Raw genomic sequence first — 14,690 nt, 5'->3', positions numbered from 1 at the left:
CTGCAAGCTTATTTTGCTGTCCCAACAATACAAAGCCATTGACCCACAAAGATGCTGTTGCAATTGATGTTAGGATTGATTGCAAAGAACTCAGCATTCAGTTTGAACTTCTGCGTGATCCCATTGCAAGTATCACCAGCTTCTACCCCATAAACTTTTTGGCATCTTGGAGTGGCTTTCACATGAAACCCAACTGCACCATTAAAAATTCAAAAGAAAATTCAAACACAAAAGGAAATATAAAAGAAGACCAAAGATTGATTATCAGCTATAACTAGATAATTAAAACTCTAATGTTGTAAAACTTACTGCCTAGTTGTTTGCCCTCAGCAAAGGAGATGATGAGGAAAAGGCAAAGCACAAGAACCAAATTAAGGGACATGGTAAGTTTGTTTTTAGACATAATCACAGCCATTATTGCTTTAAGTATATGTAATTACTTGTAAGTTTTTAGTAAGAACTCTGTTTAGTGTTAAGGGGATGAGATTTGAGGACAGTGCAGAGCCATATTTATAGGTAGAGATGTTGTGCCTAGTTACAAGCCGGCCTGTTCAATGTCCATCTAGTGTGTTTGCTTTGGTATCCCAAAGCATATTTATATATGTGTTTAAGCAATTTTTGTGAACAACATGTTTTGTATGGGAATAATTTTGCTTAAATTGTCTCAGGGACTCGATCATCAAATTATGTCGTGAAAGAGATCTCAAGTGAAAATTTACCACACCCACGGATAAAAAGAGCAATTACTCTTTAGATCATGATCACGGATAAAAAGAACAATTACTCTTCATATTTTCTGTATATTCTCCTATCTGAGTATTTGCTCTTTCCGGAATGTTCTGTTTATTTTGGCTCTTATCCTTGGATTCCTTCAAAAATGTCCTGAGCTCGTCACTTTAGCAGATAAGGGAAATGGGTTGCTTGCTTGCTTGTCTTTTAGCCTGTATATGTATCTTGTAGGGACTCCTGACTTCAGTTGCATGAATTCCAAAACTTATGTGCTAAAAAACACAACTTGTGTTGTGTGAGCAAAAGCGCATAATTTTAGTTTCTTGTTACATCCTTGGATTCTCTTGATAATTGATATGAGATCGTTTGACGGTTTGAAGTAATTGCTGCAACTGTTGCAAACCCCTCTACAGATGAAAATATAAGCTCATCCAGATAATGTCTTTAGTCTGCGCAGCCATTTCTTTGAAAAACAAACCAGTTGTGTTGATTATATGAATAGTTAAACTGAAGTTTGAGGCGTCAATCCACCTTCTTACTGCTCTCCATTTTCTTGGCCTCGAGAATCCACCTTTATTTTTACATTGCTGGTGAATTTTGATTAAAGAAGTATGTAGAACAAAGGATACTTAGCTCAACGAAAACTAAAGATGGTACTAAGGCTGCAGGCATTAGAATTGAATGAACGTCTGTTCTAATCCATGACAAAAGAGTTAAGCGAAGGGAACATCCAAATAGTGTGTTTGATGTGCCATTTACTGAAATGTATTTGCATTTGTCATGATTGCATCCAATATAGTAAATAATATTACGTACAACTAGAATCTTCGTGCATATCTGCTGTATAATTGAGAGGAAGCAGTTTCTCTGTTGATAGTTCCTTTCATTATTGTGGTGGTGAGTTTCTTCTATTGACTCTATTTTTCAGTTCAGCTGCGAGTCCTAATCAACCTTCCATAAGTAATGGCTTTTGGTAGTTTAGCTGAGTGATTCCTACGTATAGAGAATTGATTTATCTGATTTGTGCTTATATTCTATAACTAATGAATTCTAATCTTAAACTTTGCAGGCAATGTACACCCTCTTGGCTATGATTGCAACCCTGCCACTTGCACAACTTTTCTTTTTTCACATCCTCCTTTCAAAGAAGGTTAGGCTCGCAATTGCTTCCGACATAATCATGCCGAATTTTTCATTTTATATTACTATAGGAAATCAAATCCTTATTATAATCGTCTAGGTCATTTTAACAGTGCAGTTTTTAGGATCCATTTTTTATTCCTCCAATGTGTATTTGTCTAGTCATTAGTCATTAGTCATCCCACTCATAGTGAATAAAAAGTAATAATTTTTGGTTAATAAAATGCTTCTCCATTGAATATCTGTCTGTTTTCACATCCTCATTTTCTTGTTTGACAGTTGTTGCAGACCCTATATTACTTCAATTCTGGGAAATTTTATGGAAAGTAAGCTGGTTTCTATCTACATTGTGCTGGACATGAATCTTTCAGCTTATTGCATGTTGCGTTTGATTTCAATAGTTCAATGGTGCATGCGACTTTGGATATCATTTGTATCCGGGATGACTTTCTGCATGCTGAAAGCTCTCATTTGGCCACAGTATCAGTTGGTGTTTCGGACTTGCAGGATTTACAAAGAAGAATTAAAGCTATTGAAAAGGCAATGGTTGAAAAGGAAAAGCATTTTTCCGCAAATCAGGTAGAAAAGAAATTCAGGGATGGGGTTGGTAACGCTATGAAGAAGCGTGAAAAAAAATTAGAAAATCCACATTGAACATCCCACATTGAAAATCCACATTCCTATATAAAGGTGTTTATAAACAAAGCACAATGATAGATTAATAAGTGTGGTTACCGTTGAAAAGTTGGGTTTAGAGGCTTGGCTTTGGATTTGGCTTCCATTAGTAATAATTAAATTAAACAAAAACTTTGGGCTAACAGGCTTTGCTGCGGGCCTAGGCGCCCAAGAGCCTACGTGTAAAATAGTATAGCCGTGCGGCTATACGTTTTGAAAATAAAAATAAAAAACTTAGTATAGCCGTGCGGCTCTATTATTTTTATTTATTTATTTTTTAAAAAGGAAACTCCATGGATTAGGCGCCATGTGTCTAAAAACGGCTATACTATTTAAATACATTATATTTAAAAATGCCTAGGAGCCCACGTGTAAAATAGTATAGCGTTTATAAAAAAAAATTAAAAAACTAAGTATAGCCGGGCGGCTTTACTATTTTTTATTTTTAAAGAGGACCCTCCAGAGATTAGACGCCACGGGTCAAAAAGGTATAGCCGAACGGCTATACTATTTAAATACATTATATTTAAAACTTTCCTAGGAGGCTACGTGTAAAATGGTATAGCCGTGCGGCTATACTTGTTTTTAAAAAAAGAATTAAAAAACTTTGGGCTAACAGGCTTGGCTGCGAGACTAGGCGCCTAGGAGCACCTGTAAAATGGTATAGCCGCACGGCTACTATACGTTTATAAAATTAAAAATCTGAGTATAGCCGTGCGGCGGTACTATTTTTATTTTTATTGTTTTTTAAAAAAGGACCCTCCATAGATTAGAAGCCATGTGTCTAAAAAGGTTTTAATTTATTTATAAAAAACAGTCATATAGCCGGACGGCTATACTATTTAAAAGGTGCCTAGGAGCCCACGTGTAAAATAGTATAGCCGTTCGGCTATACTGTTTTTAAGAAAAATTAAAAAACTGAGTGTAGCCGTGCGGCTGTATTAAAAAGATGACCCTCCAAATATTAGACGCCACGTGTCAAAAATAAGTATGGCAGCCCGGATATACGATTTTTCAAAAAAAAAAAAGAATCTATACTTTAAAATATTCTTTTTCTTTGTATAGCCGTCTGGCTATACTGTTAAGATATTATATTTTTAGACATGCGCTGCGCCGTATAGGAATGTTAAAATTTTTGGTTTTAACTGAGATGCAGCTCCACTGGAGCCTCTGTTGGATTGGATTTCGGGGGACGTCTGAAATGCAAGTTTACTCTTAACTTTTTTCCCTGTGCAGTCGATTGTTTTAATGATAGATGGCTTCTATTAGATCTCTCATTGCAGTTAGTGAGGTTCTGAACGGACCTCACAAAAATGCACATTCTTACAGCAAAATGAGCCTGGATTCATAGAAAGAACAGAAAGCCCATTTAAGTCCATTTAAATGGAGCTGGTTAATTTTTTCAGATACAACCCATTACATTCATCCTTTTTCTTTTGTCAAAACCTATTACATTGATCACATAACTATTAAGCTATCATATGAAGTTTTTTCTTTTTTACCCTTTTTGGTGGTCTAACCATAGAAAGTTAGGAACTTTGGTCTACAGCCCTAAACTCTAAACCCTAACCCTCATCATCATCTTCAATTGGCAACTTCACATCGCCATCAGCCTCTTCATCACCCTCACAAGCTATGCAATACAACACAGTGACTGCCACCGTGTACCACAGAAGCAAGAATGAAGCAAGGAGGCCCAATGCCCAACTCCGCAGTAAATTAACTGCCCCCTCCGACTTCATCCACAAAATTCCCAACCCCCAAGTGGCAAACACATAAAACCCCACTAAACACCGCACAACTCTTTTCAGCCCCCTTTGTCTTACTAACCCGCTGCTCCTCTCTAGGGCATCCTGACCCAATTTCGACTCCGCCACCACGACGGCCGGAGCTAGGCTCCACATCAAGTCACGGTTCTGTAAGACCATCAGAAAAAACAAACCCAAGAAAGCAGTGAAATAGGGACCAATAACAGGGACCATCAAATCCAGCAACAGCCGGAACAGTGAGGAGGACGACGCAATCTGCATCAGGGAAAGCACGCGTGTGAACACCAGAGGAAGAACCCAAGACCTGCCGGAGTTCACAGCGGCGGGTAGGCCTTGGAGCCCGCGAAGCGCGCTGTTGGTGGCGGATCCCACTACCCAGAGATAGGGGATGATGTCTAAAGCCAGGAAGACGACCAAACCAAAAATGGCGGATTGGGTATTTTGAGGCTGAGAAGTAGTAGGAGGAGGAGGAGTTGTGAGAAATAGTATCTGGCGGACTGGTTTGGCGACGGCTTTAAGCAAAGCTGGGTAGAAAACTGTGGAGAGCTTGAAAGCGTGGGGAACGAGCAACAAGAAGAAGTGGAGTGAGCAATGAGAGATCATTAGGCTCAGTGATTTGAGAAGCACGGCGGACAAGCTCACCGATTGGGTTGCCATGGTGGCTAGGGTTTGGAAAAGCGGCGCAGAAAAATTGGGGACGACAAAGCGTGTAGTTTTTACTGTTTTACTGGACTAAAATACTATTTATAGACATAGGTCAAAGTTTACCTGGTAGCTGGCTATTTCTTTCTAGGGCTTTCCTTTTACTTTTTACACCCCCATTTTCTTTCCCTTGTTTTTGACCGTTGATTCTCCTTGTTGGTATTTTTGACCGTTGATTCTCCTTGAAAATAATGGAATAATAATGCATGTGTAAAAATCACTTCCCAACATTTTACTTAAAGGGAAGTGTAAAAAACACTCGGCAACATTTCTTACCACGATTGGATTTTGGGCTGCCGCTCTGCTCTGGGATTGCATTGAACCAAGCATTAAATAAGCATTGCCTTTTCAAATGTGAAAACTTTCTAAAAAGACACTTAAATAAGCTCAAGCTTTAGGAAACTCGCATCATTAATTACCCATTTCAAGATGGTTAATATGTATGCTTAAGCAAAATTGGTAAATCCTTAAATCGTATCTTGTTAAAATTTATGCTCCCTCCGATCTCCCTACAAGTCACACACCTCTCCAACGACATCTGGCATAAACTCCTTCGAAACCCTCCAAAGGCCTCTCTCAATTTTTGTCAAAACATGTTTCTTCTATTTTATTTCATTTTCATTATCATTGTTTATAGGTGCACATGTATGTATGTACGTACGTTCAAAGCTACTTCCACCAGATGTGGCACAATGCATTAGTATTTAAGTAGATTCCTTGCTTCTTCATCTCGATTATACCATTACTGCAGGATGCATTTTATGCCAAGTTTCGGGTATTCTTAAACTAAACTGAGTTTGGTGGTTTGTGGTTCGTGTTTTCCAGCAATCTTGCTCGAGTAGCGCTGCATCAATACTCCAGGGTTTTGGTGCTTGGTAATGGTCCGCCTTTCACTTATATTTTTCATGCTTGTTCCGAAATTACCGATTGAGCCAAAGAAAAAAGGCAGGCAACTTGAAATTGCAATTTTGAATGAAGAAATTATATTGTTGAGCTCAACCAACACATTTTCCAACTTGAACAAAACGAAAACTGAGTTACGTGACTACGGTGCTATAAAACATATCTATTTATGAGTGCACCAAATTTCTTCAGCCATGTAGACTAATATTGCAGACTAAAACAGGGGCTCTGTTTATTGAAAGATAACAAATTGCTTCAGCCATGTAGACTAATATTGCATTAAACACTGATCAATTACTGCAGGATGCGTTTGGAGAACAGCAAAGTGCATCCTCTTTATTCCTACAATTAATTATATATTTCCTCAATCGAACATGATCAATTTTTTGCAACTTGCAGTTCAGTTCACAGTGCCTTGAGTACAAAGCCATTGGCCCACAAAGAAGCTGTCGCAATTGATATTAGGGTTGATAGAGAGGAAGAAATCAGAACTCAAATTGAACTTTTCAATAACAGAACCACATGTATCACCCTCCTCTGCACCATAAACTGAATCGCAATTGATATTACTAGGGTTGCTAGTTTCTTCCTTTCCAAATCCAACTGCAACAAACATTAACGCATGTATTAAATATGAACAACTAAGAAATAATTTTAAAGGAAAATAAGGAATCAAGTTGGGAAGAATTCTTACTGCCAAGTTGTCTACTCTCAGCCATGGAAACCATTAGAAGAAGAGAGAGCAGTAAAATCAAGTTCATGATTGCCACTCTGCTGCTATTCTTTGCCATTTGCACTTGTTTCTCTGAGTATATATAATGCAGTAAAAACTCTGTGTTTCTTTGGGTTGTGCTTTTCTCTATATATTTATAGAGGAAAGCCCACAAAAAGAAACCAAGTTTGTGATAGGGAGCTTGGAACATTGTAACTTTGATTCCCTTGGTTCAAGAGGGCCGGCTTCTGCATGTTTTAATTATAATTACTAGATTTGTTTGCAATGAGATTTAGAGGCTAATTTTCTACGGCTCAGTATATGTGAGGAACAATGTGGCCGGTTCACAAAACTTAAATATATTAAGCACTAGACACTGCAGGCCATAGTATCAACTTGTATGGAGTGACACACTTGATAAAATTGCATGATATCCTTTATATCATTTATGTGGCATGCCTAAATTTGTAAGACATTGTTAATATGATATTGACCATCCACATTTTTCGTGTGATAGTATGCTATATAAATATAGATTCGTGTATTATACGTGCTTCACTGGTCTGTTTTAATGTTTTCTTGTCTAGGTCATTTGTGATTTTTTGCAAAAAATTGTGATACGTGACAATTAGATTGAAATTTTTTTGGGAGATTCACTATTATACCCAATATAGGGGCCCAAATTATAAAAATACCCCATATGAAATGAACTTTAGAAATACACCCAAAGCCTATTTACAACATAACAAAAAAGCTTTTAACTTCTTATAAATTACAAAATTGCCATCAATGTCTTAAAACAAGTCCAACTCCAAAATCTCATAAAAATACCCAAAACACTCAATAGGGCATCAACGTAATTTAATAATTAATATTAAATTCAATAAGATCAACTGCCATTTTTTGTGTTTTTTTTTGGGTTTGTTTATAGAAATTCAATTGTGTAGGATTTATTTATAATATTAGTGCTAAGAATGGGTATATCACTAAATATCTTAATTTTTTTTATGTAGGTAAGTTGAATTTTAAATAGAACTATTCGACTGAAGCAATGTTCTATCTTCCAGTATATGCAAATCTAAATAAAAATATTCAAAGAGAATGAACATGATACATGCAAATGAACATAACTATTACATGTGTTTTCATTTTTGTTTGGATTAGCTGTATCGAACTAATTGTGAGTAATCAAACAGAACGTAATACTTCATTATTCAAAATTTCTGAAATTCAAAGCTTGAGCTTCTTCCTCATTCTTCCTAATCACCATAGTTATGACAAGGCGAGGAAAGAAACCATAAAACACCACTAAACACTGATGGCCAATAATAACAATTGTCCATCTTTAATTGACAAAGTAATGAAAATACATTGGGAGGACATCACAGCTCTCATCCTCTTTATTAGTGCAATTAAGCGTTTCCTCAATTGACCATGATCAATATCAGTTGCAACTTGCAGCTCAGTTGGCACTGCCTGCAGTACAAAGCCATTGACCCACAAAGAAGTTGTCGCAGTTGATATTAGGGTTGATAGAAAGGAAGAAATCCAAACTCAAATTGAACATCTCGCTAACAGAAGTACACGTATCACCCTCCTCTGCACCATAAACTGCAGCGCAAACTGCGGCAGGTTTTTTCCCTCCAATTCCCACTGCAAACATGAATGCATGTATTAGATATGAAAAACTAACAATTTTTTTCTTCATATATATATTTATGTGAAACTAAAAAGAAATCATTTCAAGGGAAATAATAATTCTTACTGCCAACTTGTCTACTCTCAGCTATGGAAATCATCAGAACAAGAGAGAGCACTAGAATCAAGTTAAGAATTAGTGCCATTTTGCTGCCAGCCTTGGCCATTTTTTTCACCTTCTTCCTCTGAGTATGAAGTATAAACTGTGTGTTTCTTGGGTTGTGCTGTAAAAGAGTTGCTAGGAGTCTGTATATATAGAGAGAGCCAGCTTGGAACATTGTTTACTATGATTCCTTTGATTCAAGAGGGCCGGCTTCTCCATTTGCTTCTCCGTCTTACTCTACTGTATACCACCGCTGTATTAACAATGACACTAAAGAATAATTTAAAATGGAAACTGAATTAACAAACTTTGGTTAATTATGATCTTTTTCTTTTAATTTACTGATGGTAGCGGTATGTCATTTCTCTTTTTTTTTATAAATATTTTCAATGGCAAATACCTTCCAAACGTGGCCAGCATTTCCCACTCTTATGTCAGGCCATGTGCCACGCTGATTTAGCCTTCAGTCCCGATGAAACAAAGCTGTGTGAGTTCTTGAATTGAGGGCTAAGAATGGTAAGGTTGATGGCGGTGGTGGCTGGCCTTTGGCTGGGATTGCCATGGCAGGGGCGTTTTCATGACAATTCTTTATAGTAAGTAAGGTGCTTTTCATGAGCCCCTCTACACTCTGCCTCTGTCTTTTCAGCGGTGGTGTCCACAATTTTGTTTTTGTACTGGTATTTTCTCAGTGGTGGCGGAGTCAGAAACTTTGTACAAAGGGGGCATCTTAAATATAGAAATATTTTTCTTTATAGTGGTGACATTTGAATTAATTTTTTACTTGATTCAAATTAAATGTATTTTGCGTACTAAAAAAATTTGAATTGTAGTTTATTATTACAAAATTTAGAGTCAAAAGAAGACAATAAAAGAGATTTAGGAGGGGTAGCAATAATGTGAAAAAGAGAGAGAAGAAGAACATAAAAATAAAAAGGGAACTTTGAAATTTGGAACCATCTGAATTGTATTTGATTTTATAAACCCATTTACAACCAATGGGTTTGTGACCATGCGGTAAAGGAACAAATGTCCAAGTACGATTGAGTTGCAATGCATCCAACTCGGCTTTCATGGCAAGTTGCCAATGGGGATCAGAAGCAGCTTGAGCATAATTAGTAGGCTCACAGGTTCTGAAACAAGAGGCTGAATCTGATCAGCACTTATTTGAAATTCAAAAGTGTTATTCTTTCAAGGGAGTCTTATCCAGTTGGCCTATAAAAAGGCTACAATAGAAAAAAGAAAAGAAAAGAAAAGGAGGAAGTTGTCGATAGATTAAAAAAGACTGCTAGAGAAATTAGAGCAGTGCAAAGAAGAGAAAAAAATTGCTACAGGTATCCTCTATTTTCTTTTCTATGTTCGGCATAGCATGCCATAAATCCATGGGTGAAAAACTCTAAAATTACTTGGATGCAAACCCATGGGTGAGTAACCCTGAAATTAATTGGATGCAAAAAAATCCATAGGGTAAGAAACCCAGAACCTCTATGGATGAAAGAAATCTGGAAAAATGGGTTCAAAGATCCATGACAATTAGCAAACAAAATAGGTCTTTACTTTTGTCTTGTTAGTTCTCCTTCTCTCTACCTGAATAAGCTGCAAATGAAAAATGAGAAGTTAATTCTCTACCACCAAGTGCAGCAAAGAAAAAAAGAATTGAAGCAAAGGTGCAGATGCAAATAAAAAAAAGGGGTTAACCTCTACATCTTGGACACTCTGACCAAATTATCTCCCTCTCTATTTGAGAAAGTATCAATTTCTTTTTCTATATGAGTACACTGCATGGAATTTAAAAAAAAAAGGAAAAAAAAGAAAAAAAAACAAAAGAAGTTAGCTGCCTTCCAAAAAAAGGAGGGGTGGGTTAAGGCTGTATGGCTTTAGGAGAAACCCAATTTGGGTTGTACAGAAACAAGAAGAGATGGCAACAAGGTTTTGAATTTGTGTTGCTATGTTAGAACAAAGAAAAGAATGGAGTTGTGGGGGCCATGTCGCATGGTCTATTCTTGATATCCTTCGCTTCTCTCTAAAGACAAGAAAAGTGGAAGTAAAAAAAAAGAAAAAAAGAATTATGAATCTGCATGCTTTAGGCATTATTTTTACACGGTGGGGTTATTATATTGTTTTGAATGCAAATTTTGTTTTTGTTCACTCACATGTTTTCTGTTTGGTGCCCCCCAGACAGTAGTCCCTCAGAGGAGAATTTCAAGCCGTGTTCGAGACCTCGAATCGTGATCATCACTAGATTAGACTTCGAGTAATTTCTTTTTACTCAACTTGTTGTCCTTTAAACTAAATTCAGTAGATGCTCTATTATTGCCCATGTTAGGTTTTATTTTGTGAGGCCGGAGGCCATATGGTGTTTACTGTAAAATGTTGAAAGCATGCTGCTGGTTGGGATTATTTTGTGATTGTTATGCAGGTTGAATTTTGTTGGGTTTGTTCAATTTACATGGGATTTTGGTAGAAAGTCTCAGTTTTTAGTAAGTGAGCCCGGCATCAGGGTGATGTCGGTAACTAGATGGGATTCGTCCCGATTTCCGAGGAATTCCGGTGTGGGTCCTGTCAACTTACCCATTAATTTCTAAAATTCTAAATTAAGTTGGTTTGATCCCATCAAGGGTACGTAGGCAGTCTAGCATCCTAATAAACGCAACCGCAACCAAATTTGAATCTCTGGTTACATTAACCAAATTCTCCAAATCTCTGGTTTATTCTTAACCAAATTCACCCCAAACACACATCAAAATCAAATCCCTAGTTTATTCAGCTAAATTCACTCAAACACTTTTTCAATCAAATTCATTCAAATTCTCCTTTTTGCAATGAGCCATTTATTCATTGCAAATCTTTGAACTACGAGTGGCTTGATTCTCGTAAGAGATATGTAAGCACCTTGAGATTGGACTTGGGAGTAGCCGCAAAACCAAATACACACGTTTTGTTTCTTTATGATAGAATCAAAGGGTGTTCCCTTGAAGTAAGAGATTGTAATTAAGAGACACTACGTTTCGAATGGGTCGAACCTAAAATAATAAAACCTCATTATTTAATTAGTGGTGATGAAATTATGTTAGGAGGTTCACATTTTTCTTCAACATGATACATGCAAATGAACATAACCATTACGTGTGTTTTTATTTTTGTTCGGATTAGCTGTATCGAACTAATTGTGAGTAATCAAACAGAATGTAATACTTCATTATTCAAAATTTCTGAAATTCAAAGCTTGAGCTTCTTCCCCATTCTCCCTAATCACCATAGTTATGACAAGGCGAGGAAAGAAACCATAAAACACCACTAAACACTGATGGCCAATAATAACAATTGTCCATCTTTAGTAATGAAAATACATTGGGAGGACATCAAAGCTCTCATCCTCTTTATTAGTGCAATTAAGCGTTTCCTCAATTGACCATGATCAATATCAGTTGCAACTTGCAGCTCAGTTGGCACTGCCTGCAGTACAAAGCCATTGACCCACAAAGAAGTTGTCGCAGTTGATATTAGGGTTGATAGAAAGGAAGAAATCCAAACTCAAATTGAACATCTCGCTAACAGAAGTACACGTATCACCCTCCTCTGCACCATAAACTGCAGCGCAAACTGCGGCAGGTTTTTTCCCTCCAAATCCAACTGCAAACATGAATGCATGTATTAGATATGAAAAACTAATTTTTTTTTTCTTCATATATATATTTATGTGAAACTAAAAAGAAATCATTTCAAGGGAAATAAGGAATTAAGTTAAGATAATAATTCTTACTGTTACTGCCAACTTGTCTACTCTCAGCTACGGAAATCATTAGAACAAGAGAGAGCACTAGAATCACGTTAAGAATTAGTGCCATTTTGCTACCAGCCTTGGCCATTTTTTTCACCTTCTTCCTCTGAGTATGAAGTATAAATTGTGTGTTTCTTGGGTTGTGCTGTAAAAGAGTTGCTAGGAGTCTATATATATAGAGAGAGCCAGCTTGGAACATTGTTTACTATGATTCCTTTGATTCAAGAGGGCCGGCTTCTCCATTTGCTTCTCCGTCTTACTCTACTGTATACCACCGCTGTATTAACAATGACACTAAAGAATAATTTAAAATGGAAACTAAATTAACAAACTTTGGTTAATTATGATTTTTTTCTTTTAATTTACTGATGGTAGCGGTATGTCATTTCTCTTTTTTTTTTTTTTTTATAAATATTTTCAATGGCAAATACGTTCCAAACGTGGCCAGCATTTCCCACTCTTATGTCAGGCCATGTGCCTCGCTGATTTAGTCCTCAGTCCCGATGAAACAAAGCTGTGTGAGTTCTTGAATTGAGGGCTAAGAATGTTAAGTTTGATGGCGGTGGTGGCTGGCCTTTGACAACCACACAAGGGGGTCCATTCATGATCCTAGTATTCTGGGATTGTCATGGCAAGGGCGTTTTCATGAGCCCCTCTACACTCTGCCTCTGTCTTCTCAGCGGTGGTGTCGGCAGTTTTGTTTTTATGTTGGTATCTTCTCTGCAATGGCGGAGTCAACAACTTTGTACAGAGGGGGCAGCTTAAATATTGAAATGTTTTTCTTTATAATGGTGACATTTGAATTAATTTTTTACTTGATACAAAATCCCTAAATTTGATTACGATACTCCATTATTTTATATATGACATTACCTATTTATTCATCATTAATACAAGCAAAAAATGTTGATTCAAATTAAATGTATTTTGCGTACTAAAAAAATTTGAATTGTAGTTTATTATTACAAAATTTAGAGTCAAAAGAAGACAATAAAAAAGATTTACAAGGGGTAGCAATAATGTGAAAAAGAGAGAAAAGAAAAACATGAAAATAAAAAGGGAACTTTGAAATTTGGAACCATCTGAATTGTATTTGATTTTATAAACCAATTTGCAGCCAATGGGTTTGTGGCTAGGCGGTAAAGGAACAAGTGTCCAAGTACGATTGAGTTGCAATGCATCCAATTTGGCTTTCATGGCAAGTTGCCAATGGGGATCAGAAGCAGCTTGAGCATAATTAGTAGACTCACAAGTTCCTGAAACGAGAGGCTGAATCTGATCAGAACTTATTTGAAATTCAAAACTGTTATTTGTTCAAGGGAATCTTATCCAGTTGGCCTATAAAAAGGCTACAACAGAAAAAAGAAAAGAAAAGAAAAGAAAAGGAGGAAGCTATCGATAGATTAAAAAAGACTGCTGGAGAAATTAGCAGTGCTAAGAAAAGAAAAAAATTGCTACAAGTATACTGTCACCTCTATTTTCTTTTGGGATATTTGTTGAAATGTCACCTGAACTTAAACCTTAGTTTCAATTTATCACCTGAAAAAAAAAAAATTTAAGTGAAATGTCACCTGAATTTTTCAAAATCCATGATTTGTCACTTGAGTTTAACAACATCCAATTTTCCATCTATTTTCAAGGGTATTTTAGTCTTTTCATTTTCAAGGATATTTTAAAAATGGAAAAAATTATTATTAAAAAAATAAATCTTAAATGTAAAAATGGCTGGGGGTTAAATGTGAAAAGATATATAATTTTTATAATTTTTCAGGGTCTTTTCATAATTTTTTTTATAATGATTTTTCCATTTTTAAAATACTCTTGAAACTAAAAAGACTAAAATACCCTTGAAAATAGTTGAAAAATTGGATGATGTTAAAGTCAGGTGACAAATCATGGATTTTGAAAAACTCAGATGACAAATTGAAACTAAGGTATAAGTTCAGGTGACATTTCAATGAATATCCCTTTTCTTTTCTATGTTAGGCATAACATGCCATAAATCCGTAGGTGAAAAACTCTAAAATTACTTGGATGCAAATCCATGGGTGAGAAACCCCGAAATTATTTGGATGCAAATCCATGGGTGAGTAACCCTGAAATGGATGGAAAAAATCCATAGGGTGAGAAACCCAAAACCTCTATGGATGAAAGAAATCTAGAAAAATGGGTCCAAAGATACATGACAATTAGGTTTAGCAAAAGAAATGGGTCTTTACTTTTGTCCTGTTAGTTCCCATTCTCTCTGTTGAATAAGCTACAAATGAAAAATGAGAAATTAATTCTCTACCACCAAGTGCAGCAAAGAAAAAAAGAATTGAAGCAAAGGTGTAGATGCAAATACAAAAGAGATATTTAGTCATATACCCATTCTTAACACTAAAACTATAAATAATCCCTACACTATTTAATTTATATAAACAAACCCAAAAAATGACAGCTGGCCCTATTGAATTTAATTTTTATTATTAAATTATTTTG

The 14,690-nt window shown here is 36.1% G+C and overlaps 3 protein-coding genes across 4 annotated transcripts; all 3 read right to left on the bottom strand.

Moving 5' to 3' along the window:
* Window positions 3,918-5,283, bottom strand: LOC109947821. The gene has a single exon (XM_020558990.1). It carries the CDS (start codon window positions 4,968-4,970, stop codon window positions 4,110-4,112), a length of 861 nt encoding a protein of 286 aa, XP_020414579.1. The 5' UTR covers window positions 4,971-5,283; the 3' UTR covers window positions 3,918-4,109.
* On the bottom strand, window positions 7,861-8,495 carry LOC18784308 (lysM domain-containing protein ARB_03442). The gene is made up of 2 exons (XM_007216261.2): window positions 8,396-8,495; window positions 7,861-8,283 (listed from the first exon to the last, which is right to left on the bottom strand). Exons 1-2 carry the CDS (start codon window positions 8,493-8,495, stop codon window positions 8,093-8,095), a joined length of 291 nt encoding a protein of 96 aa, XP_007216323.1. The 3' UTR covers window positions 7,861-8,092.
* LOC18782791 (lysM domain-containing protein ARB_03442) lies at window positions 11,632-12,327 on the bottom strand. 2 transcript variants are annotated; one of them, XM_007217613.2, is made up of 2 exons: window positions 12,192-12,327; window positions 11,632-12,061 (listed from the first exon to the last, which is right to left on the bottom strand). In XM_007217613.2, the coding sequence occupies exons 1-2, from the start codon at window positions 12,295-12,297 to the stop codon at window positions 11,871-11,873; spliced, it is 297 nt and encodes a 98-aa protein (XP_007217675.1). In that variant the 5' UTR covers window positions 12,298-12,327; the 3' UTR covers window positions 11,632-11,870. The 2 variants fall into 2 exon arrangements, with proteins under 2 accessions (XP_007217675.1, XP_020416664.1); XM_020561075.1 differs by having other exon boundaries at window positions 12,198-12,327.

This window comes from Prunus persica, chromosome G3 (genome assembly GCF_000346465.2).
Source record: "Prunus persica cultivar Lovell chromosome G3, Prunus_persica_NCBIv2, whole genome shotgun sequence".
Classification (NCBI taxonomy): Eukaryota; Viridiplantae; Streptophyta; class Magnoliopsida; order Rosales; family Rosaceae; genus Prunus; species Prunus persica.
This window is presented reverse-complemented; position numbering and strand designations above follow the sequence as displayed.

Coding starts and splice junctions, on each gene's coding strand:
- LOC109947821 (XM_020558990.1), bottom strand. CDS start 4,970: ATGGCAACCCAATCGGTGAGCTTGTCCGCCGTGCTTCTCAAATCACTG.
- LOC18784308 (XM_007216261.2), bottom strand. CDS start 8,495: ATGGCCAAGGCTGGCAGCAAAATGGCACTAATTCTTAACTTGATTCTA. Junction 8,284..8,395: donor TGAGAGTAGACAAGTTGGCA/GTAAGAATTATT, acceptor TCATGTTTGCAG/TGGGAATTGGAGGGAAAAAA.
- LOC18782791 (XM_007217613.2), bottom strand. CDS start 12,297: ATGGCCAAGGCTGGTAGCAAAATGGCACTAATTCTTAACGTGATTCTA. Junction 12,062..12,191: donor TAGACAAGTTGGCAGTAACA/GTAAGAATTATT, acceptor TCATGTTTGCAG/TTGGATTTGGAGGGAAAAAA.